The 15,922-nt window shown below is 36.3% G+C and overlaps 1 protein-coding gene across 1 annotated transcript; it reads left to right on the forward strand.

The window, feature by feature from the left end:
* The first annotated feature begins 1,270 nt into the window (after positions 1-1,270).
* INSL6 (insulin like 6) lies at positions 1,271-15,105 on the forward strand. Its single transcript, XM_060100438.1, is given in 2 exon segments — positions 1,271-1,544; positions 14,762-15,105. Coding segments are annotated over 2 exon segments (618 nt in total).
* The last annotated feature ends 817 nt before the right edge of the window (positions 15,106-15,922 follow it).

Raw genomic sequence — 15,922 nt, forward strand, 5'->3', positions numbered from 1 at the left:
GTTGCCTACATATCCAAGAGGACGGCGCCTCTACTTATAATCCAGCAGGAAGAAAAAAAGCTTCTCTCCGGCCCGCATATCCCAGCCAATCGGAGACTAAGCAGTCCAGCCAAGGAGAAGACCCCATACTTTGGACTCCCAGCTTCCTCAGTGGACTCTTTGGTTATCACACCCCCTCCCACCTTCCCCCCCTTTTCTCTATAAAAGCAAGTTCTCGGGGCCTCCCTGGTGGCGCAAGTGGTTGAGAGTCCGCCTGCCGATGCAGGGGATACGGGTTCGTGCCCCGGTCTGGGAGGATCCCATATGCCGCGGAGCGGCTGGGCCCGTGAGCCATGGCCGCTGAGCCTGCGCGTCCGGAGCCTGCGCGTCCGGAGCCTGTGCTCCGCGACGGGGGAGGCCACAACAGTGAGAGGCCCGCATACCGCAAAAAAAAAAAAAAAAAAAAAAAAGCAAGTTCTCTTCCTCGTTCTCTGGATTTGCATACGGCCTGTCATGGTTCACATGTCCTGAATTGCATTCCTCTGGCTATTCCTGAATAAGCTCATTTTTGCTGATAAAATAACCGGCTAGTACTAAACTTGACACTAATAATTTGGCAATGGACAATCCTCTATAATCTATAAACAAAAAAACCTAGATTATCCCAAGTCCTCTCTTTGTTCTGGAGATTGAGGCTAAGGCCCATTTCTCCCTGCAGAACTGGTAGGAATTTCCTCAGAAAGCTTTGCAGCGGACTTTAAAACGTGCACACGTTTCGACATATTTGATTGCCAACTATGCGTCAGGCCCTGAGGTACAATGGGAAGCAAGAACAGACGCCGGCATTGCCTTCGTGAAACCCGGGGATTAGGGGAAGAAATTATCAAACAGGCACACAAATAAATGTGAGGAAACCTACCTAGATAAACGCCATGAAGAAAATGAGAGGTTTCTCGAAGGAAGCGACGTCCCAACAGGTAAAAGAGACGGGAAACGCATTCCACTAGAGGGACGCGTTAACTACGGCCCCATATTTCATTTGATGAGTCTCCCTAGTGAGGATGGCAAGAAAAACTAATCAATCATTTTAAAAATTACAGGCAGCCACCTGGGACGACCTGAGAGCCCCGTGTAACGCGGGAAGTTTAGGCGCCCGCGCCGCTCACCTAGTCTTGAAGTTCTCGCGAGGTCCGCACGCGAGAATCAGAAGGTCGCCAGGTGCGCACGCGCAGTCGTGGGGCAGCCGGCAGTTAGGGCCCTCGGCGGACTTGTCTGTGTCGGGGGTACAGGGATGCCGTGGCTCCTCTGCTTGTGTGTCGGGCTCCTGCTAGTTCGGGTCTCCCGTGAGCTGAACGACATTAGTCGAGCCAGGAAATTGTGCGGCAGGCATCTACTGCAAGAAATAGTAAAACTCTGTGGCAGTGTTAACTAGAGCCACATTGAGGAGGAAAAGCCTTTCACACAGCTGCTTTCCCAGGCCTCGGAGAAGGTTGACACCTTCATCCCTGACTGGTTAGAAAGCTCCCAAACCTCTTTCCCGGTCTGGAGGAGAGCGACAAACCCAGGTAAAAATCTAAACCAGAGGCATGTTTCTTCATCTTCGTACATTTCTTATTCCCGAATTTGCTCTGCCAGGCATGGAACTTCTGCAGGAAATGGAATTTGTGCCTAATACATATACAAAACCTCTATGAAGTTTTTGTTTTTGTTTTTTGTAACTTGGAGGAAAGAAGTGTACACATGTGAGTCAACACATTTGTATAAGAATAATGCTGTTTCCCTCGCTTTCCCTTTCTGCAGTGCCCTTGTCACCTGGCAAACTCTATTTTGTCCTTCAAAGCCTGATTTAGGTATCATTTTACCTGTGAACTCATCACTGACCATTTCATAGCTACTCACTCCATTCTCCATTCTACCGCAATATCTAACACATAATTTTTTTTTTTTTTTTTTTTTTTTTTTTTTTGCGGTACGTGGGCCTCTCACTGTTGTGGCCTCTCCCGTTGCGGAGCACAGGCTCCGGACGCGCAGGCTCAGCGGCCATGGCTCACGGGCCTAGCTGCTCCACAGCATGTGAGATCCTCCCGGACCGGGGCACGAGCCTGTGTCCCCTGCATCGGCAGGCGGACTCTCAACCACTGCGCCACCAGGGAAGCCCAAACACATAATTCTATTTAACTATTTATATTTAACTCTCATATTTAACTATCATCAGGACCTGCTACATAATTGGCCCGGCCTAGTGCAAATAAAAATGCAGGGCCCCTTGTTCGAAAAGCAGGAAAAACCGTTAAAGGTACTAAAATATAAAGTTTTTTACCTTTCTTGTGCGTATCTCCTCTGTTCAAACACATGGTCCTCTGTACCATCAGACTTCACATACAAGCCAAAAAATAAAATTATTGAGAATTTCAAGACTGGGACAACAGAGCATTAAACAAAACGCAGGGTCTTTCTAAGAACTAGGCTTGTGCTACTGGCAAGTCTCAATCTCTTAAGGCCAGCCCTGTATGCCATACCATATTATAGGGATTGCTCATGTATGTTTTTATCTGAAATGTCTAGCAGAGGGCTGAGCACAGGGTATGTGCTTAATATGTATTGAATTTATACTTAATGCTTTTAAGCAGTCTTTAGGAAGAATGTTTTTGTTTCAGATCCATTCTTCTGTTTTTACATTTTGTGACTAACACATTTTAGTTCCAATATGTTTGCCATTTTAAAAGAAAATGCACTTTATTTGTAGACTGTGGTCTATAGAGTGTAGTGTCATTGAAGTTATTGCCTTTTATAGTAATTCAGTTGATTCGATTTGGACAAGTTTTGCAAAAGTCAAGATTTCTGAAATTAAGGAAAGGAGTTAGACTATCGTGCCAAAAGAGAGACCCTAATGTAGATGACTGAAACAAACTAAAACATTGCCTAGCACATTATAAGCACTTATTCTTTTTTGTTGTTTTGAGGTATAGTTGGTTTACAATATTAGTCTCAGGTGTATAACATGGTGAATCAAAATTTCTATAGATTATATTCCATTTAAAGTTATAAAGTATTAGCTATATTCTGATAAGCACTTATTCTTCTTTAATGAATGAATGAATAAATCTTATAAGATTATTGCTGCTAAGAGAATAAAACTGTTTTTATTGATGTGTATTTGATTTACAATGTGTTAGTTTCGGGTGTACAGCAAATTGACTCAGTTATATTTATATATAATATTAGTTTAGTTATTAGATTAGTTATATATGTATATTTGTATATATTCTTTTTCAGATTTTTTTCCATTATAGGTTATTACAAGATATTGAATATAGTTCTCTGTGCTACACAGGAAGTCCTTTTTTAATTTACTTTATATATAGTAGTGTGTATCTGTTAGTCCCGTACTTCTAATTTGTCCCTCCCCCTTTCCCCTTTAGTAACCATAAGTTTGTTTTCTATGTCTATTTCTGTTTGTAAATAAGTTCATTTGTATCATTTTTTAAGATTCCACATATAAGTGATAATCATGATATTTGTCTTTCTCTGTCTGACTTACTTCACTTAATATGATAATCTCTAGGTCCATCCATGTTGCTGCAAATGGCATTATTTCATTCTTTTTTATGGATGAGTAATATTCCATTGTGTGTGTTCCTTTGGCTTTTAAGTAAAAATAAAAGACACATTTTTCATTTTCACCAATAACTGTTGAACAATGTATTCACCATTTTGTCCCACTACCCTCTGCCATTTTCCAGGCAACTTCATAATTCCATCTTCCCAAAACTTTATATCTTTTTGAGCAAAGAACTGTTCCAGGTGCCTTTTACAATCTTCCAGGGAATTGAAATTTTTTCCATTAAGAGAATTTTGTAAAGACCAAAATAAATGGAAATCTGAAGATGCAGTGTCTGGTTAATATGGCAGATGAATCAGAACTTCCCAGCCAAGCTGTAACAGTTTTTGCCTGGTCATCAGAGGAACATGTGGCCTTGCGTTATCCTGATGGAAGATTATGTGGTTTCTGTTGACTAATTCCAGACGCTTTTCGTTGAGTGCTGCTTTCAGTTGGTCTAATTGGGAGCAGTGCTTGTTGGAATTAATTGTTTGGTTTTCAGGAAGGAGCTCATAGTAGAGGATTCCCTTCCAGTCCCACAATATATACAACATCCCCTTCTTTGGCTGAAGACCGGCCTTTGGTGTGGTTGGTGGTGGTTCATTTCACTTGCCCCATGATCTCTTCCATTCCACTTCATTGTACAGTGTCCACTTTTCATCGCCTGTCACAATTTGTTTTAAAAACGGAATGTTTTCATTACATTTCAGTAGAGAATCACATGTGGAAATATGGTCAAGAAGGTTTTTTGCTTAACTTATGTGGAACCCAAACATCAAAGTGATTAATATAACCAAGCTAGTGCAAATGATTTTCATTGCTTGATTTGGATATTTTGAGTATGTCGGCTATCTCCTGCATGGTATAACGTTGATTGTTCTCAATTAATGTCTCGATTTGATCGCTGTCAACTTCAACTGGTCTACCCGACTATGGATCATTGTCCAGTGAGCAACCTCCAGCACAAAACTTCGCAAATCACTTTTGACACAGTCGATCAGTCACAGCACCTTCTCCATACACTGCACAAATATTTTTTTTTGCGTTTCAGTTGCATTTTTACCTTTCTTGAAATATTAATGAAGCATAATATACTGAAAATGTTGCTATTTTTCTTCCATCTTCAATATTAAGATGGCTACACAAAAATTCACCAATTTTGATAAGGTTTTTTTTCTTTTTAGATTTTTTTTGGTGTGGACCATTTTTAAAGTCTTTATTGAATTTGTTACAATATTGCTTCTGTTTTATGTTTTCGTTTTTTGGCTGAGAGGCATGTGGGATCTTAACTCTCTGCCAGGGATTGAACCCAAACCCCTGCATTGGAAGGCGAAGTCTTAACCACCGGACCGCCAGGGAAACCCCTGATAAGTTTTTTTTTTTTTAATATGCTGATATGACAGCTGTCACAATACAAACTAACAAAATTGTTTCGAATGAAGTTAAAGACAACTAAATGCTACCAGAGCCATCTTATGGAAAAAAAAACCAAAAACAAATGAACATTTTGGCCAACCCAATAATTTTTAAAGGAACCTCCATACTGTTCTTCATAGTGGCTGTACCAATTTACATTCCCACCAACAGTGTAGGAGGGTTCCCTTTACTCCACACCCTCTCCAGCATTTATTATTTGTAGACCTTTTGTTGATGGCCATTCTGACCAGTGTGAGGTAATACCTCATTGTAGTTTTGATTTGCATTTCTCTAATAACTAGCGATGTTGAGCACCTTTTCATGTGCCCATTGACCATCTGCAGTCTTCTTTGGAGAAGTGTCTATTTAGTTCTTCTGCCCAGTTTTTGACTGGGTTGTTTATTTTGTTTTATATTGAGCTATATGAGCTGTTTGTATATTTTGGAAATTAAGCCCTTGTTGGTCACATCATTTGCAAATATTTTCTCCCATTCTGTAGGTTGTCTTTTCATTTCGTTTATGGTTTCCTTTGCTGTGCAAAAGCTTATAAGTTTGATTAGGTCCCCTTTGCTCATTTTTGCTTTTATTTCTATTGCCTTGGGAGACTGACCTAAGAAAACATTGGTATGATTTATGTCAGAGAATGTTTTGCCTATGTTCTCTACTAGGAGTTATATGGTGTCATGTCTTATATTTAAGTCTTTAAGACATTTTGAGTTTATTTTTGTGTATGGTGTGAGGGAGTGTTCTACCCTCATTGATTTATGTGGGGCTCTCCAGCTTTCCCAGCACCACTTGCTGAAAAGACTGTCTTTTCTCCATTGTATATTCTTGTCTCTTTTGTTGAAGATTAATTGACCGTAGGTGTGTCAGTTTATTTCTGGGCTCTCTAGTCTGTTCAGTTGATCCTTATGTCTGTTTTTGTGCCAATATCACACTGTTTTGACGACTATAGGATTGTAGTATTGTCTAAAGTCTGAGAGGGTTATGTCTCCAGCTTTGTTCTTTTTCCTTAGGATTGCTTTGGCAATTCTGGGTCTTTTGTGGGTCCATATTAATTTTAGGATTATTTGTTCTAGTTCTGTGAAAAATGTCATGGGTCATTTGACAGGGATTGCATTAAATCTGTAGATTTCTTCCAATCCAAGAGCATGGGATATCTTTCTATTTCTTTGAATCATCTTCAGTTTCCTTTATCAATGTTTTATAGTTCTCAGGGTATAAGTCTTTCTCTCCTTGGTCAGGTTTATTCCTAGGTATTTTTCTTTTTTTTGATGTGATTTTAAAAGGGATTTTTTTTTTATTATCTGTTTCTGATATCTCATTGTTAGTGTAAATAAATGGAACAGATTTCTGTATGTTAATCTTGTATCCTACTACCTTGCTAAATTTGTTTAGCAGTTCTAGTAGTTTTTGTGTGGAGTCTTTAGGGTTTTCTATATAGAGTATCATGCCATCTGCATATAAGGGGAATGAAAACTTTTAAAGACAGAAACAATAGAAAGCATCAGACTGAATCTTGATCATTTTCCACCATCAAAACCACCTACATATAAACTCACTTTATCCTGCTCTTACAAAGAAGGAACTGTTTCTCACCAGTCTCTAAATAGTACCTTAGTTCAGTTGATATTCATACTTTAATGTGTATATGAATCACCTGGGGAATACTGTTAATATACAGATTCTGATTCAGTAGGTCTGGGGTGGGACCTGAGAGTCTACATTTTTATAAGCTCCCAGGTGATGCTTATTCCGTTAGTTGGACACCGCTCTTTGAGTAACAAGGGACTAGTTCACTTCTCTATTTCTTCATTACTCTTTTCTCCCAGAAATGCAAGGTGGACCTACCCTTTCTACTTCATGTTTAGTGGGCATTTCTCTCACATCAAATACTGTGCTCTCATTACCTATACCCTAGTCAAAATTTTACCTTCAGTCATCCAAGCTTGAGTTTATTATTGAAAAAGAGTTTAGAATCCTTTTTCTCAACAAAGCCTACTCTGGAGGAGACTCTTTTTTCATTAATAAAAAGTCAACTTTAAAACTCAGAGCTGATTAATGACTCCTTTGTCTCAGGTATTATTCACAATCCCCTGAAGGAGAACATGTCATAATTCAATGAGGAGGGATCTGCAATGAAACAGGATTCGCAGGAAATGAAAATACATCTGATAATATTTCAGAGTTCTCATACCCATTAAACATGTTACTGTGGGAACTATATAAAGGACAGTTTGATGAAGTGGAAATATCATGTGGCAATAAAACCATGGTTGTTTTAAGATATATGGAATAATGAAAAATGGATTTAAGTTGTCAATATGAATGTGTAATTAAAATTTAAAGAATTCTTAATCTATAAGGAAAGACGACATGTAGTCCTATTAATTTCTAGTGACTAATTTAGAAGTTGTAGAGAGGTATGTGTTTCCAATATAGAATTCCAACATAGAATATATAAGTATGCAATTTCTTTTACCTGTGAATGTTGCTGTAAAGTTGATTAATTTTTATTTAGCTTATATCAGCAGAATATATTTCTATATTAGATCAAGTCAGTTATCAACAACTTTAATCTTCTGATGATCTATTTGAGTCTGACACAGGAAAAGATAGTTTGATACACTGATATTCAAAAATGCTTTTTTTCAGGACTACTCATGCATAACTTGAATTTGAGATGTGTGCTTCTTGTTAGTGGATCCTGAATGTATGGGCCATGTCTCATGCTTACCTCATAGTGTGGCACCATGAAGCTAATGTCATATTTCTAAATTCTGGCTGAGCATGGTGCTGCCTAACTCTTAGTGCCAGGTGAAATCATCAAAGTTTCATCACCAGTTTTTCATAATCCATAACCCCTATTCCAGTTAGATAGGCTGTATTCCCCCATTCTTGGTCTTCATTCATCTGCTCTTGTTTTTTGTTCATTTGCTTGTTTCTTTAGATATCATTATCACAACTGGCTATGCAGAGCCTCTCTATTTATATATTAATTCAACAAAATTTGTGTGCCTGTTGTATATTAGGTATTATTCATGCTGCTTGGGATATAAGAGTGAACAGTTTCACTCAGGAGGCAGTGAAGGTTCTTGCCTTCATGAAGCTTACAGAAGAGTGAAGATAGACAATAAACATAAATAAATTATATGGTATGTTAGAAGATGATTAGTCTCCACATACCTCCTTTCTTCATGCCCATTCTCCTCCTCCCATAGGCAGCCATTCCAATGTTTTATTATGTATTTTTGTTTGTATACATTTTATTGCAAATTGTGCATTATTTCCTGTGCATGTATTTTAAAAATATATCTAAATGGTATTTGAGATCTATATCTTATTATTGCTATGTGAACTTTTAGTCATTGCTTCAAACTGCTGCATAATATTCGTACACATTCCTCACATTTTACTTATTCTTTCTCCTAGTGATGAACATCTAACCTATATAGCCTTCAACTCCCTGCCACTATAAATAACACTGCAGTGAGCATCATTGTATATGCCCCCTTATGGATCTGTGTGGACATTTCTCTGGGATATATACCTAGGGGTAGAAATGATGTATCATAAAATATATGTATGCTTAATTTACTTGAGGTGCATTCAGATTGCTTTGCAGAATGGTTACACCAATTTATAGTTGCACCACTAGTACATGAGGATTCCTGTGTTCTTGTATCCGTGTCAAGAATTAACATTATACAATTTTTAACTTTTGCCAGTGCCACAGGTGTGAAATAGTGTCTCATTTTTGTCTTAATTTGCTCTGAATTTGAGCACCTCTTCATATACATATTAGCCTCTTGGGTTCCTTTTTTCTGAAAATTTCCTGTTTATACATTTTGCTCACTTTTTGTTGGAATTGTCATCTTCCAGTTGATTTGTAAGAGTTATTCAAAATCTAGATACAATAATAATCATCTGTAGGTTTTAGATATTACAAATATGTTCTCCTATTCTGTCATCTGTCTACTGGTGTTTGACAGAAAGTCTTAATTTTTATACAATTAGACGATAAGTGTTTTGCCTTATTGTTCATACTTTCAAAAGTATGAATAAAACTTTCAAAAGTTTTAGAGGTTCCTTTTCTGTTCTTCTGTTAATTTTATAGTTTTACTGTTCTCATTAGGTCCTTAATTCTGGGGCCCATTTTTGGTTCTGTTCTGCTAGGGATACTATCTTAGTTTTCTCAGTGTCTTACTTTTCTCTACGTGAGGAGATAATTTTCTGAATACCATCTACTGAACAATCGGTTTTTTCCCATTGATTGTAGAGCCACTTTTATTGTTTATTAAGTTTGTCTGAGATTCTTATTTAATTGGTCTTTTTGTTTGACTTTGTATTATTACTACACTGTTTTAGTACTATGACTCTGTAGGATGTCATTTATCTTGGAGAGCAAGTCTCCAATGTTTATTTTTTTCCCTTAAGATTGACTGAACTAATCCTCTGCCTTTATCCTTACATATATATTTAAGAGTAAGCTTATTGAATTTATTTTATAAAAACCCATCTGGAATTTAAATTGGATGCATGGAATTACAGAGAATAATTTGAAGAGAATTGACATCTTTTTAACAAAAAGTCATCCCAGCCAAAAACATGGAATATCTTTGTATTCTGTCATTAGAATTTTAAAGTTTTCTCTATAGAGACTTTCTGTATTGTTGGCTAAGTTAATGCTTAATACTTTAATTTTGTTGCTATTGTAAATACTTGTTAATTATATTTCTAGTTAGTGATCATTGGTTAGAGAAATGCAGTTGAGTTTTACAGGTTGATTTTAATCCAGTAATTATGTGGAACTATCTTAATAGTTTTTTGTCACTTACTTTCTAAACTTTATACCACTCTTCTTTTTTTTTTCTTATAGCATTTGCAAGGAGTCGTTACAGGTTTTTGAGCAGAGGAGTGACACAATTGACATTTTAAAGGGATCACTTTCACCACTGTGTTGAGGATAGACTGTAGGGAGGCAAGAGTAGAAACAGAGAGACCTATTAGGAAGGTATTAGAGAGGATAGCATCTGGATAAGGATGGTAGCAGTGAGTGGAAGCAGTGAAAACTGTTATAAATAATCTAGATATATTTGGGCAGATATGATGTAAGAGATGATAAAAAAGAAAAATCAGGAATTACTCCAATATGTTAAAAAAAATATGTGATTTCAGAGTTTTTGCTTTGAACACCTGGAAGGATAGGGTTACTATCAACTGAAATAGGAAAGGCCTCAAGTGGAACAGGTTTGGAAAACAGTATTAGTAGTTCAGCTTTGGACATTTTGAGTTTGAAAAATTCAGGTGGAGTTTTAAACATGTTGAGTTTGAGACATCAGAGTGGAGGTGTTGAGTAGCAAGTAGGATATATGAATCTGGAGTTTGGAAGAAAAAAATTGCTTAAAGAAAGAAATTAAGGAGCCATAGGTATATAGATAATTTTTTAAGCCATAATACTGGATGAAATCATGAATAGAGTAAGTATAGATTGAAAAGAGTACCAAGGACTGAGCTCTGGGAGACATCAACATTAAAAAAACTGAAGAGGAAGTACTTGCAAAGGAGGTAGAAAGGGGCAAATAGTTAGGTGGGAAGGAGAGAAAATGTGGTATCCTGAAAACCAAGTGAAGAAAGCATATCAAGAAGGAGTGGTTTTTATTAGTTAAATGAGAGTTGGCTGTTGAATTTAGCAATATAGAGGTCGTTTGTGAGCTTGATGAGAGAAGTTTTGGTGGAGTGATGGAATAAAAGCCTGTATAGAATGCGTTTCAGACAGAATAAGAGAAGAGAAATGAATTAATAAATACAGAAGGAGTTTTGCTACAGAGGAGAGAAAAAAAAATTGGATGGTAAGCAGGGCCAAGAGAAGTGTTTCTTGTTTTTTGTTTGTTTTTTTTTTAAGTGGGAGAAATAGCACATTTGTTTGCTGATAGGAGTGGTTCGCTAGAAGTGAAAAAATAATGATGAAAGAAAGATAAAGAGAAGCACTACTGGAGTGATATCCTGGAGTGGGCAGGAGGAAGTAGATCTAGTCCATAAGTGGAGGAATTGGTTTTAGAGTGGATAATTCATCTATGGAAATACTTAGGAAGGCAGAATTATGGGTATGGATGTTAAGAGATGAGTAAAAAGATGGTGAAGGGAACAAATACAAGTTATCTTCTGATTCCTTCAATTTTCTTATAAAGTAGAAAGCAAAACCAGCTGAGAGTGAGGATGGGAGTCTATTAATATAGTAAATTGCATTGATAGATTTTGTGATCTTGCATTTCTGGGATAAACACTTTCTTAATATATTTGTAAAATACGTTCATGGATTCAGTTAACTAATACCTTATTTGGGACTTTCAAACAAACATTTGTAAGTGAAATAGGCTTATGGTTTAAAAAAATGTTTTTAATTGAAGTATAGTTGGTGTACAATATTATATGTTACAGGTGTACAATTTTTATACTCCATTTATAGTTATAAAATATTGGCTATTATAAAATATTGGCTATATTGCTGGTATTGTTCAATATATCCTTGTAGCTTATTTTATACATAATTGTTTTACCTCATAATCCCCCATCCCTATCTTACCTCTCCTCCCTTCCCTCTCCTCACTGGTAACCATTCATTTCTTCTCTATATCTGTGAGACTGCTTCTTTTTTGTTATATTCACTATTTGTTGTATTTTTTAGATTCCACATATAGTGATATCATACAGTATTTGTCTTTCTCTGTCTGACTTACTTCACTTAGCATAATACCCTCCAAGTCTATCCATGTTGCTGCAGATGGCAAAATCTCATTCTTTTTATGGCTGAGTAATATTCCATTATATATACATACAAACATACATACATACATACATACATACATACATACATATATATCTCTCTCACATCTTTTTCTATCCATTTATATGTTGATGGACACTTAGATTGCCTCCATATCTTGGCAATCGTAAATATGCTGCTACGAACATTGGGGTGCCTGTATCTTTTCGAATTAGTGTATTGTTTCTTTTGGATATGTATATATACCCAGAAGTGAAATTGCTGGGTCATATGGTAGTTCTAGTTTTAGTTTTCTGAGAAACCTCCAGACTGTTTTCTAGAGTGGCTGCACCAGTTTACATTCTCACCAACAGTACAAGGGTTCCCTTTTCCCCTCATCCTTGCCAACAATGGTTATTTATGTTAGTTTTGATGATAGCCATTCTGGTAGGTATGAGGTTATATCTCACTGTGGTTTTGATTTGACTCATTTCCTTGATGATTAGCGAGGTTGAGCATCTTTTCATGTTCCTGTTGGCCATCTGCATTTCCTCTCTGGAAAAATGTCTGTTCAGTTCTTCTGTACATTTTTTGATTGGGTTGTTTTGTTTTTTTGATGTTGATTTGCATGAACCGCAGTTGTATCTGTATTGTAGTCCTTTTTTTCCTAGTGTATTTTGTTCACTTTCATCTTTTTTTTTTCCTTGATTAGTCTGGCTAAAGTTCTATTTTATTAATCCTTTAAAAGAACCAACTTTTGGTTTTCTAAACCTTTATATTGTTTTGTTTCTATAATTCATTGATTTCTTTCCTTCTTATTTGAGTTATCTCTGTTGCTCTTTTTCAAGTTCATTGATTTGAATACTCATTTTTAACCTTTCTTGTTTCCTGATGAGTACAGCTTGTTTCCCTTTAAGTTCCCTCTCCAATTTGACATGTACTTTTCATTAACTAGTCCCTAGTTGTCTTCATTCATGAACAAATTTCCTTCTTATTGTCTGCCTTTTTTTTCCCTTTAAGTGACAGAACGTGGCATATCTCATCCAGGAAGGTCTTTCTTCAACCTGCATAGACAACCTAATTCACTTTTCCCTTCAGTGTACTCTGTTCATCGTGACACACTTTAATTGATCACATATTTATCTGTCTTAGATGACATTATTTATTTGCTACTTTAGAATAGATTAATATCTGTCCTAAAGTTTTACTATTCCACATTTCATCTTAGGCATTTACTAAATACAAAGTTATAGAGTATTCTAATAGGACTGTCACTGCAAGAGACAGAGTTTCTCCTAAATACCCTCAAGAAAATAGCGGAGGATAGTTATTATAAAAACAAGATCTGTAAATGGATCTGGAAAGGCCTTGGAAAGCCTAAGGAATCAAGTCAGTGCTAAAAACACCTCTCTTTCTCTCTCTGGATCTTTTCTCCTCTAATATCTATGTTCCTTTATAACTTCAGCTTGTCATGATAAGCTTCACAGTATCCTTTCAGTTTTTGTTCTAACTCATCTTGTTCTCATTACTTCTTAGTTCTAATTTTAAAGAAAATGAAGGAAATCTGATTGAGCCAACTTATTTTTCACATGGCGTGGATTGCTGGCCACTGTAGTAGATTGGTTTGTTTGGGGTCAGGTGCCAACCTCCTGACTATTCATCTGTGGATATAATGTGGAATCACTCTATGACTGCCTATGGGTGACTCTACAGCAGTGGCTAGAGGCAAATATATCTTCCAAAAGGGACTGTAGATGGGCAAGGGCAATGATGGAAATCCAACAAGCTGCCAATTAATTACCTTCTGTTGTTATTTTAATTTATTATCAGTAATATTGAGTAAGAGCAGTATAATAGAAATAATCAGTTCATTGAGCGTATCACCACTTCTCCATTTCTTTATATTTCAACAAAAACCAAAATGGCTTCTACTAACCACTTAGTTAAAAATGTGTGTAAAAGGCAAATAACTCAATTAGAAATTGGCAAAGGATTTGAATAGACATTTCTACAAGGAGGATATATGATAAGCACATGAAAAATGCTCAACATCATTAGTTGCAAGGTCATTGCAAATCAAAACCACAATGGGATACCACTTCACATCCATTAGGATGGCTCTCATCAAAAAATGGAAAATATCAAATGTTGGTGAAGATGTGTAGCAGTTGGAAGCCTAGTGGTGGGATTGTAAAATGGTACAACCACTGTGGAAAATAGTTTGGCGGTTCCTAAAAAAGTTAAACAAATTTACCATATGATCCAGCAGTTCTACTCCTAGGTATGTATCCAAGAAAATTGAAAATGTGTTCACACAAAAACTTGTATGTGGGTGTTCAGAGCAGTGCTATTCATAATAGTTAAAAAGTAGAAACAGCCCAAATGTTCATCAACTGATAAACAGGTAAACAAAATGTGATATATCCATACAATGGAAAATTATTCAGCCATAAAAAGAATAAAGTATTGCTAGAGATGCTACAACATGGTTGAACCTTGAAAATATTATGCTCAGTGAAAGAAACCAGACACAGGTGGCCACATATGGTATGATTTAGGCAGATCCATAGAATAGAATGTAGATTAGTAGGTGCCAGGGGCTAGAGGAAGAGGGAAATGGGAGTGACTGCTAATGGGTGGGGGTTTCTTTTGTGGGTGATAGAAATGTTCTGGAATTAGGTAGTGATGATGTTTGCACAACCTTGTGAATATATTAATTGTATACTTTAAAATGCTCAATTTTATAGCATATGAGTTATATCTCAAAAATATTTTTGCATAAAAATGTGCAAATGTTTCTAGGCCTTTTTTATAGGAAAACAATACCTACAACTATTTTAGTTAAAAATATACATTGCTTTCAAATAACCATTTTACTAGTTAAAATGTGATTACTTGTGTTTTCAAAATTAGCTGACTCTAGTATTACAGCATTATATTTAAACTTTCAGCTAAAGGAAGATTTTAATAAAGTAGGATTTTTTCTTGTCCCTCAACAGTCTCTACTTTTGCCTCTCAGGAAGAAGCATTAAACAATTTGAAGGTGCAGTCACTGCCTGAGCATCAGTACAAAAAGGCCAACTTGCCTTTTAAGACAAGACAAGAGATATTTTCCTCATCACAAGATATCAGTCCATATATTCATGAGATTGTAGAATTTCACAAGAAAAATACAAACAAAATTAAAACCTTAAGCAATTTGTTTTGGGGGAATCATCCCCAAAGAAAGTGCAGAGCATACTCAGAAAAATGTTGTCTGAAGGGATGTACAAAAGAAGAACTTATTATTGCATGCCTTCCATATATTGATTGTAAAAACTTAAAGAAGCATCAGCAGTTGTGACTGAGATATACTAACCATCATAGGAATTATACTAACTTAATAAAAAGCTTAATATATTTTACTTTTATTTTATTTTTTTGGTGATTGTCCTTGTAAGTTCTCTACTGTGAACAACATCTGAATGTACTTGCAAGCACTTGACAATATTTTATGGTGGTAATAGGAACCTTAGTATTTTCTTTGGTGCCCTATTTTTCATATATTTTTATATTTGAAGATGATGTTACTGGACATGGCATGATCATTGTAGACATCTAAGAATTAACCTGTTTATTCTTGTCATTATGATTGAAACTCTCTTAAGCTACATTTAAATGGATTATGGAATGTTCTGCATTCCATGTGTATGATATACAGGCTGGTGCCCATGACTATTACGCTCACTCCAGTATGCTAATACATCTGTCCTACCAATTTAAAACTAACCAACTACTACTCCTAGTAGGAGCTCTTATACTGTAATAGTAGGTACATTTAAAATTGTTTGTGTTTTATAATAGTAACCGGTCAGTCAGAAGTTTTTTCAGTTTCTATTGAGGATTTAGAGTTCAGTAACTTTCTTTAGGTTGTAATATCTCTCCAAGATCCTGTCTTTGCTTTGAAGGTACTGATATAATGTGAAATTTTATTCTGCCTTGGTCAGAATAGAGGGCTGACCAGGTTAGCAGTGTCATTATCACCTGGGAACTTGTTAGAAATATAGTTCTAAGGTCCTCCCCCAGATCTACTGAATCAGAAACTCTGGGTATGGGGCTCAGTGGTCTGCGTTTTTATAGGCCTTCTGGGTCATTCTGAAGTAGGTTAAAGGTTGAGAACC

The sequence above is a fragment of the Mesoplodon densirostris genome, chromosome 6 (genome assembly GCF_025265405.1).
Source record: "Mesoplodon densirostris isolate mMesDen1 chromosome 6, mMesDen1 primary haplotype, whole genome shotgun sequence".
NCBI lineage: Eukaryota > Metazoa > Chordata > Mammalia > Artiodactyla > Ziphiidae > Mesoplodon > Mesoplodon densirostris.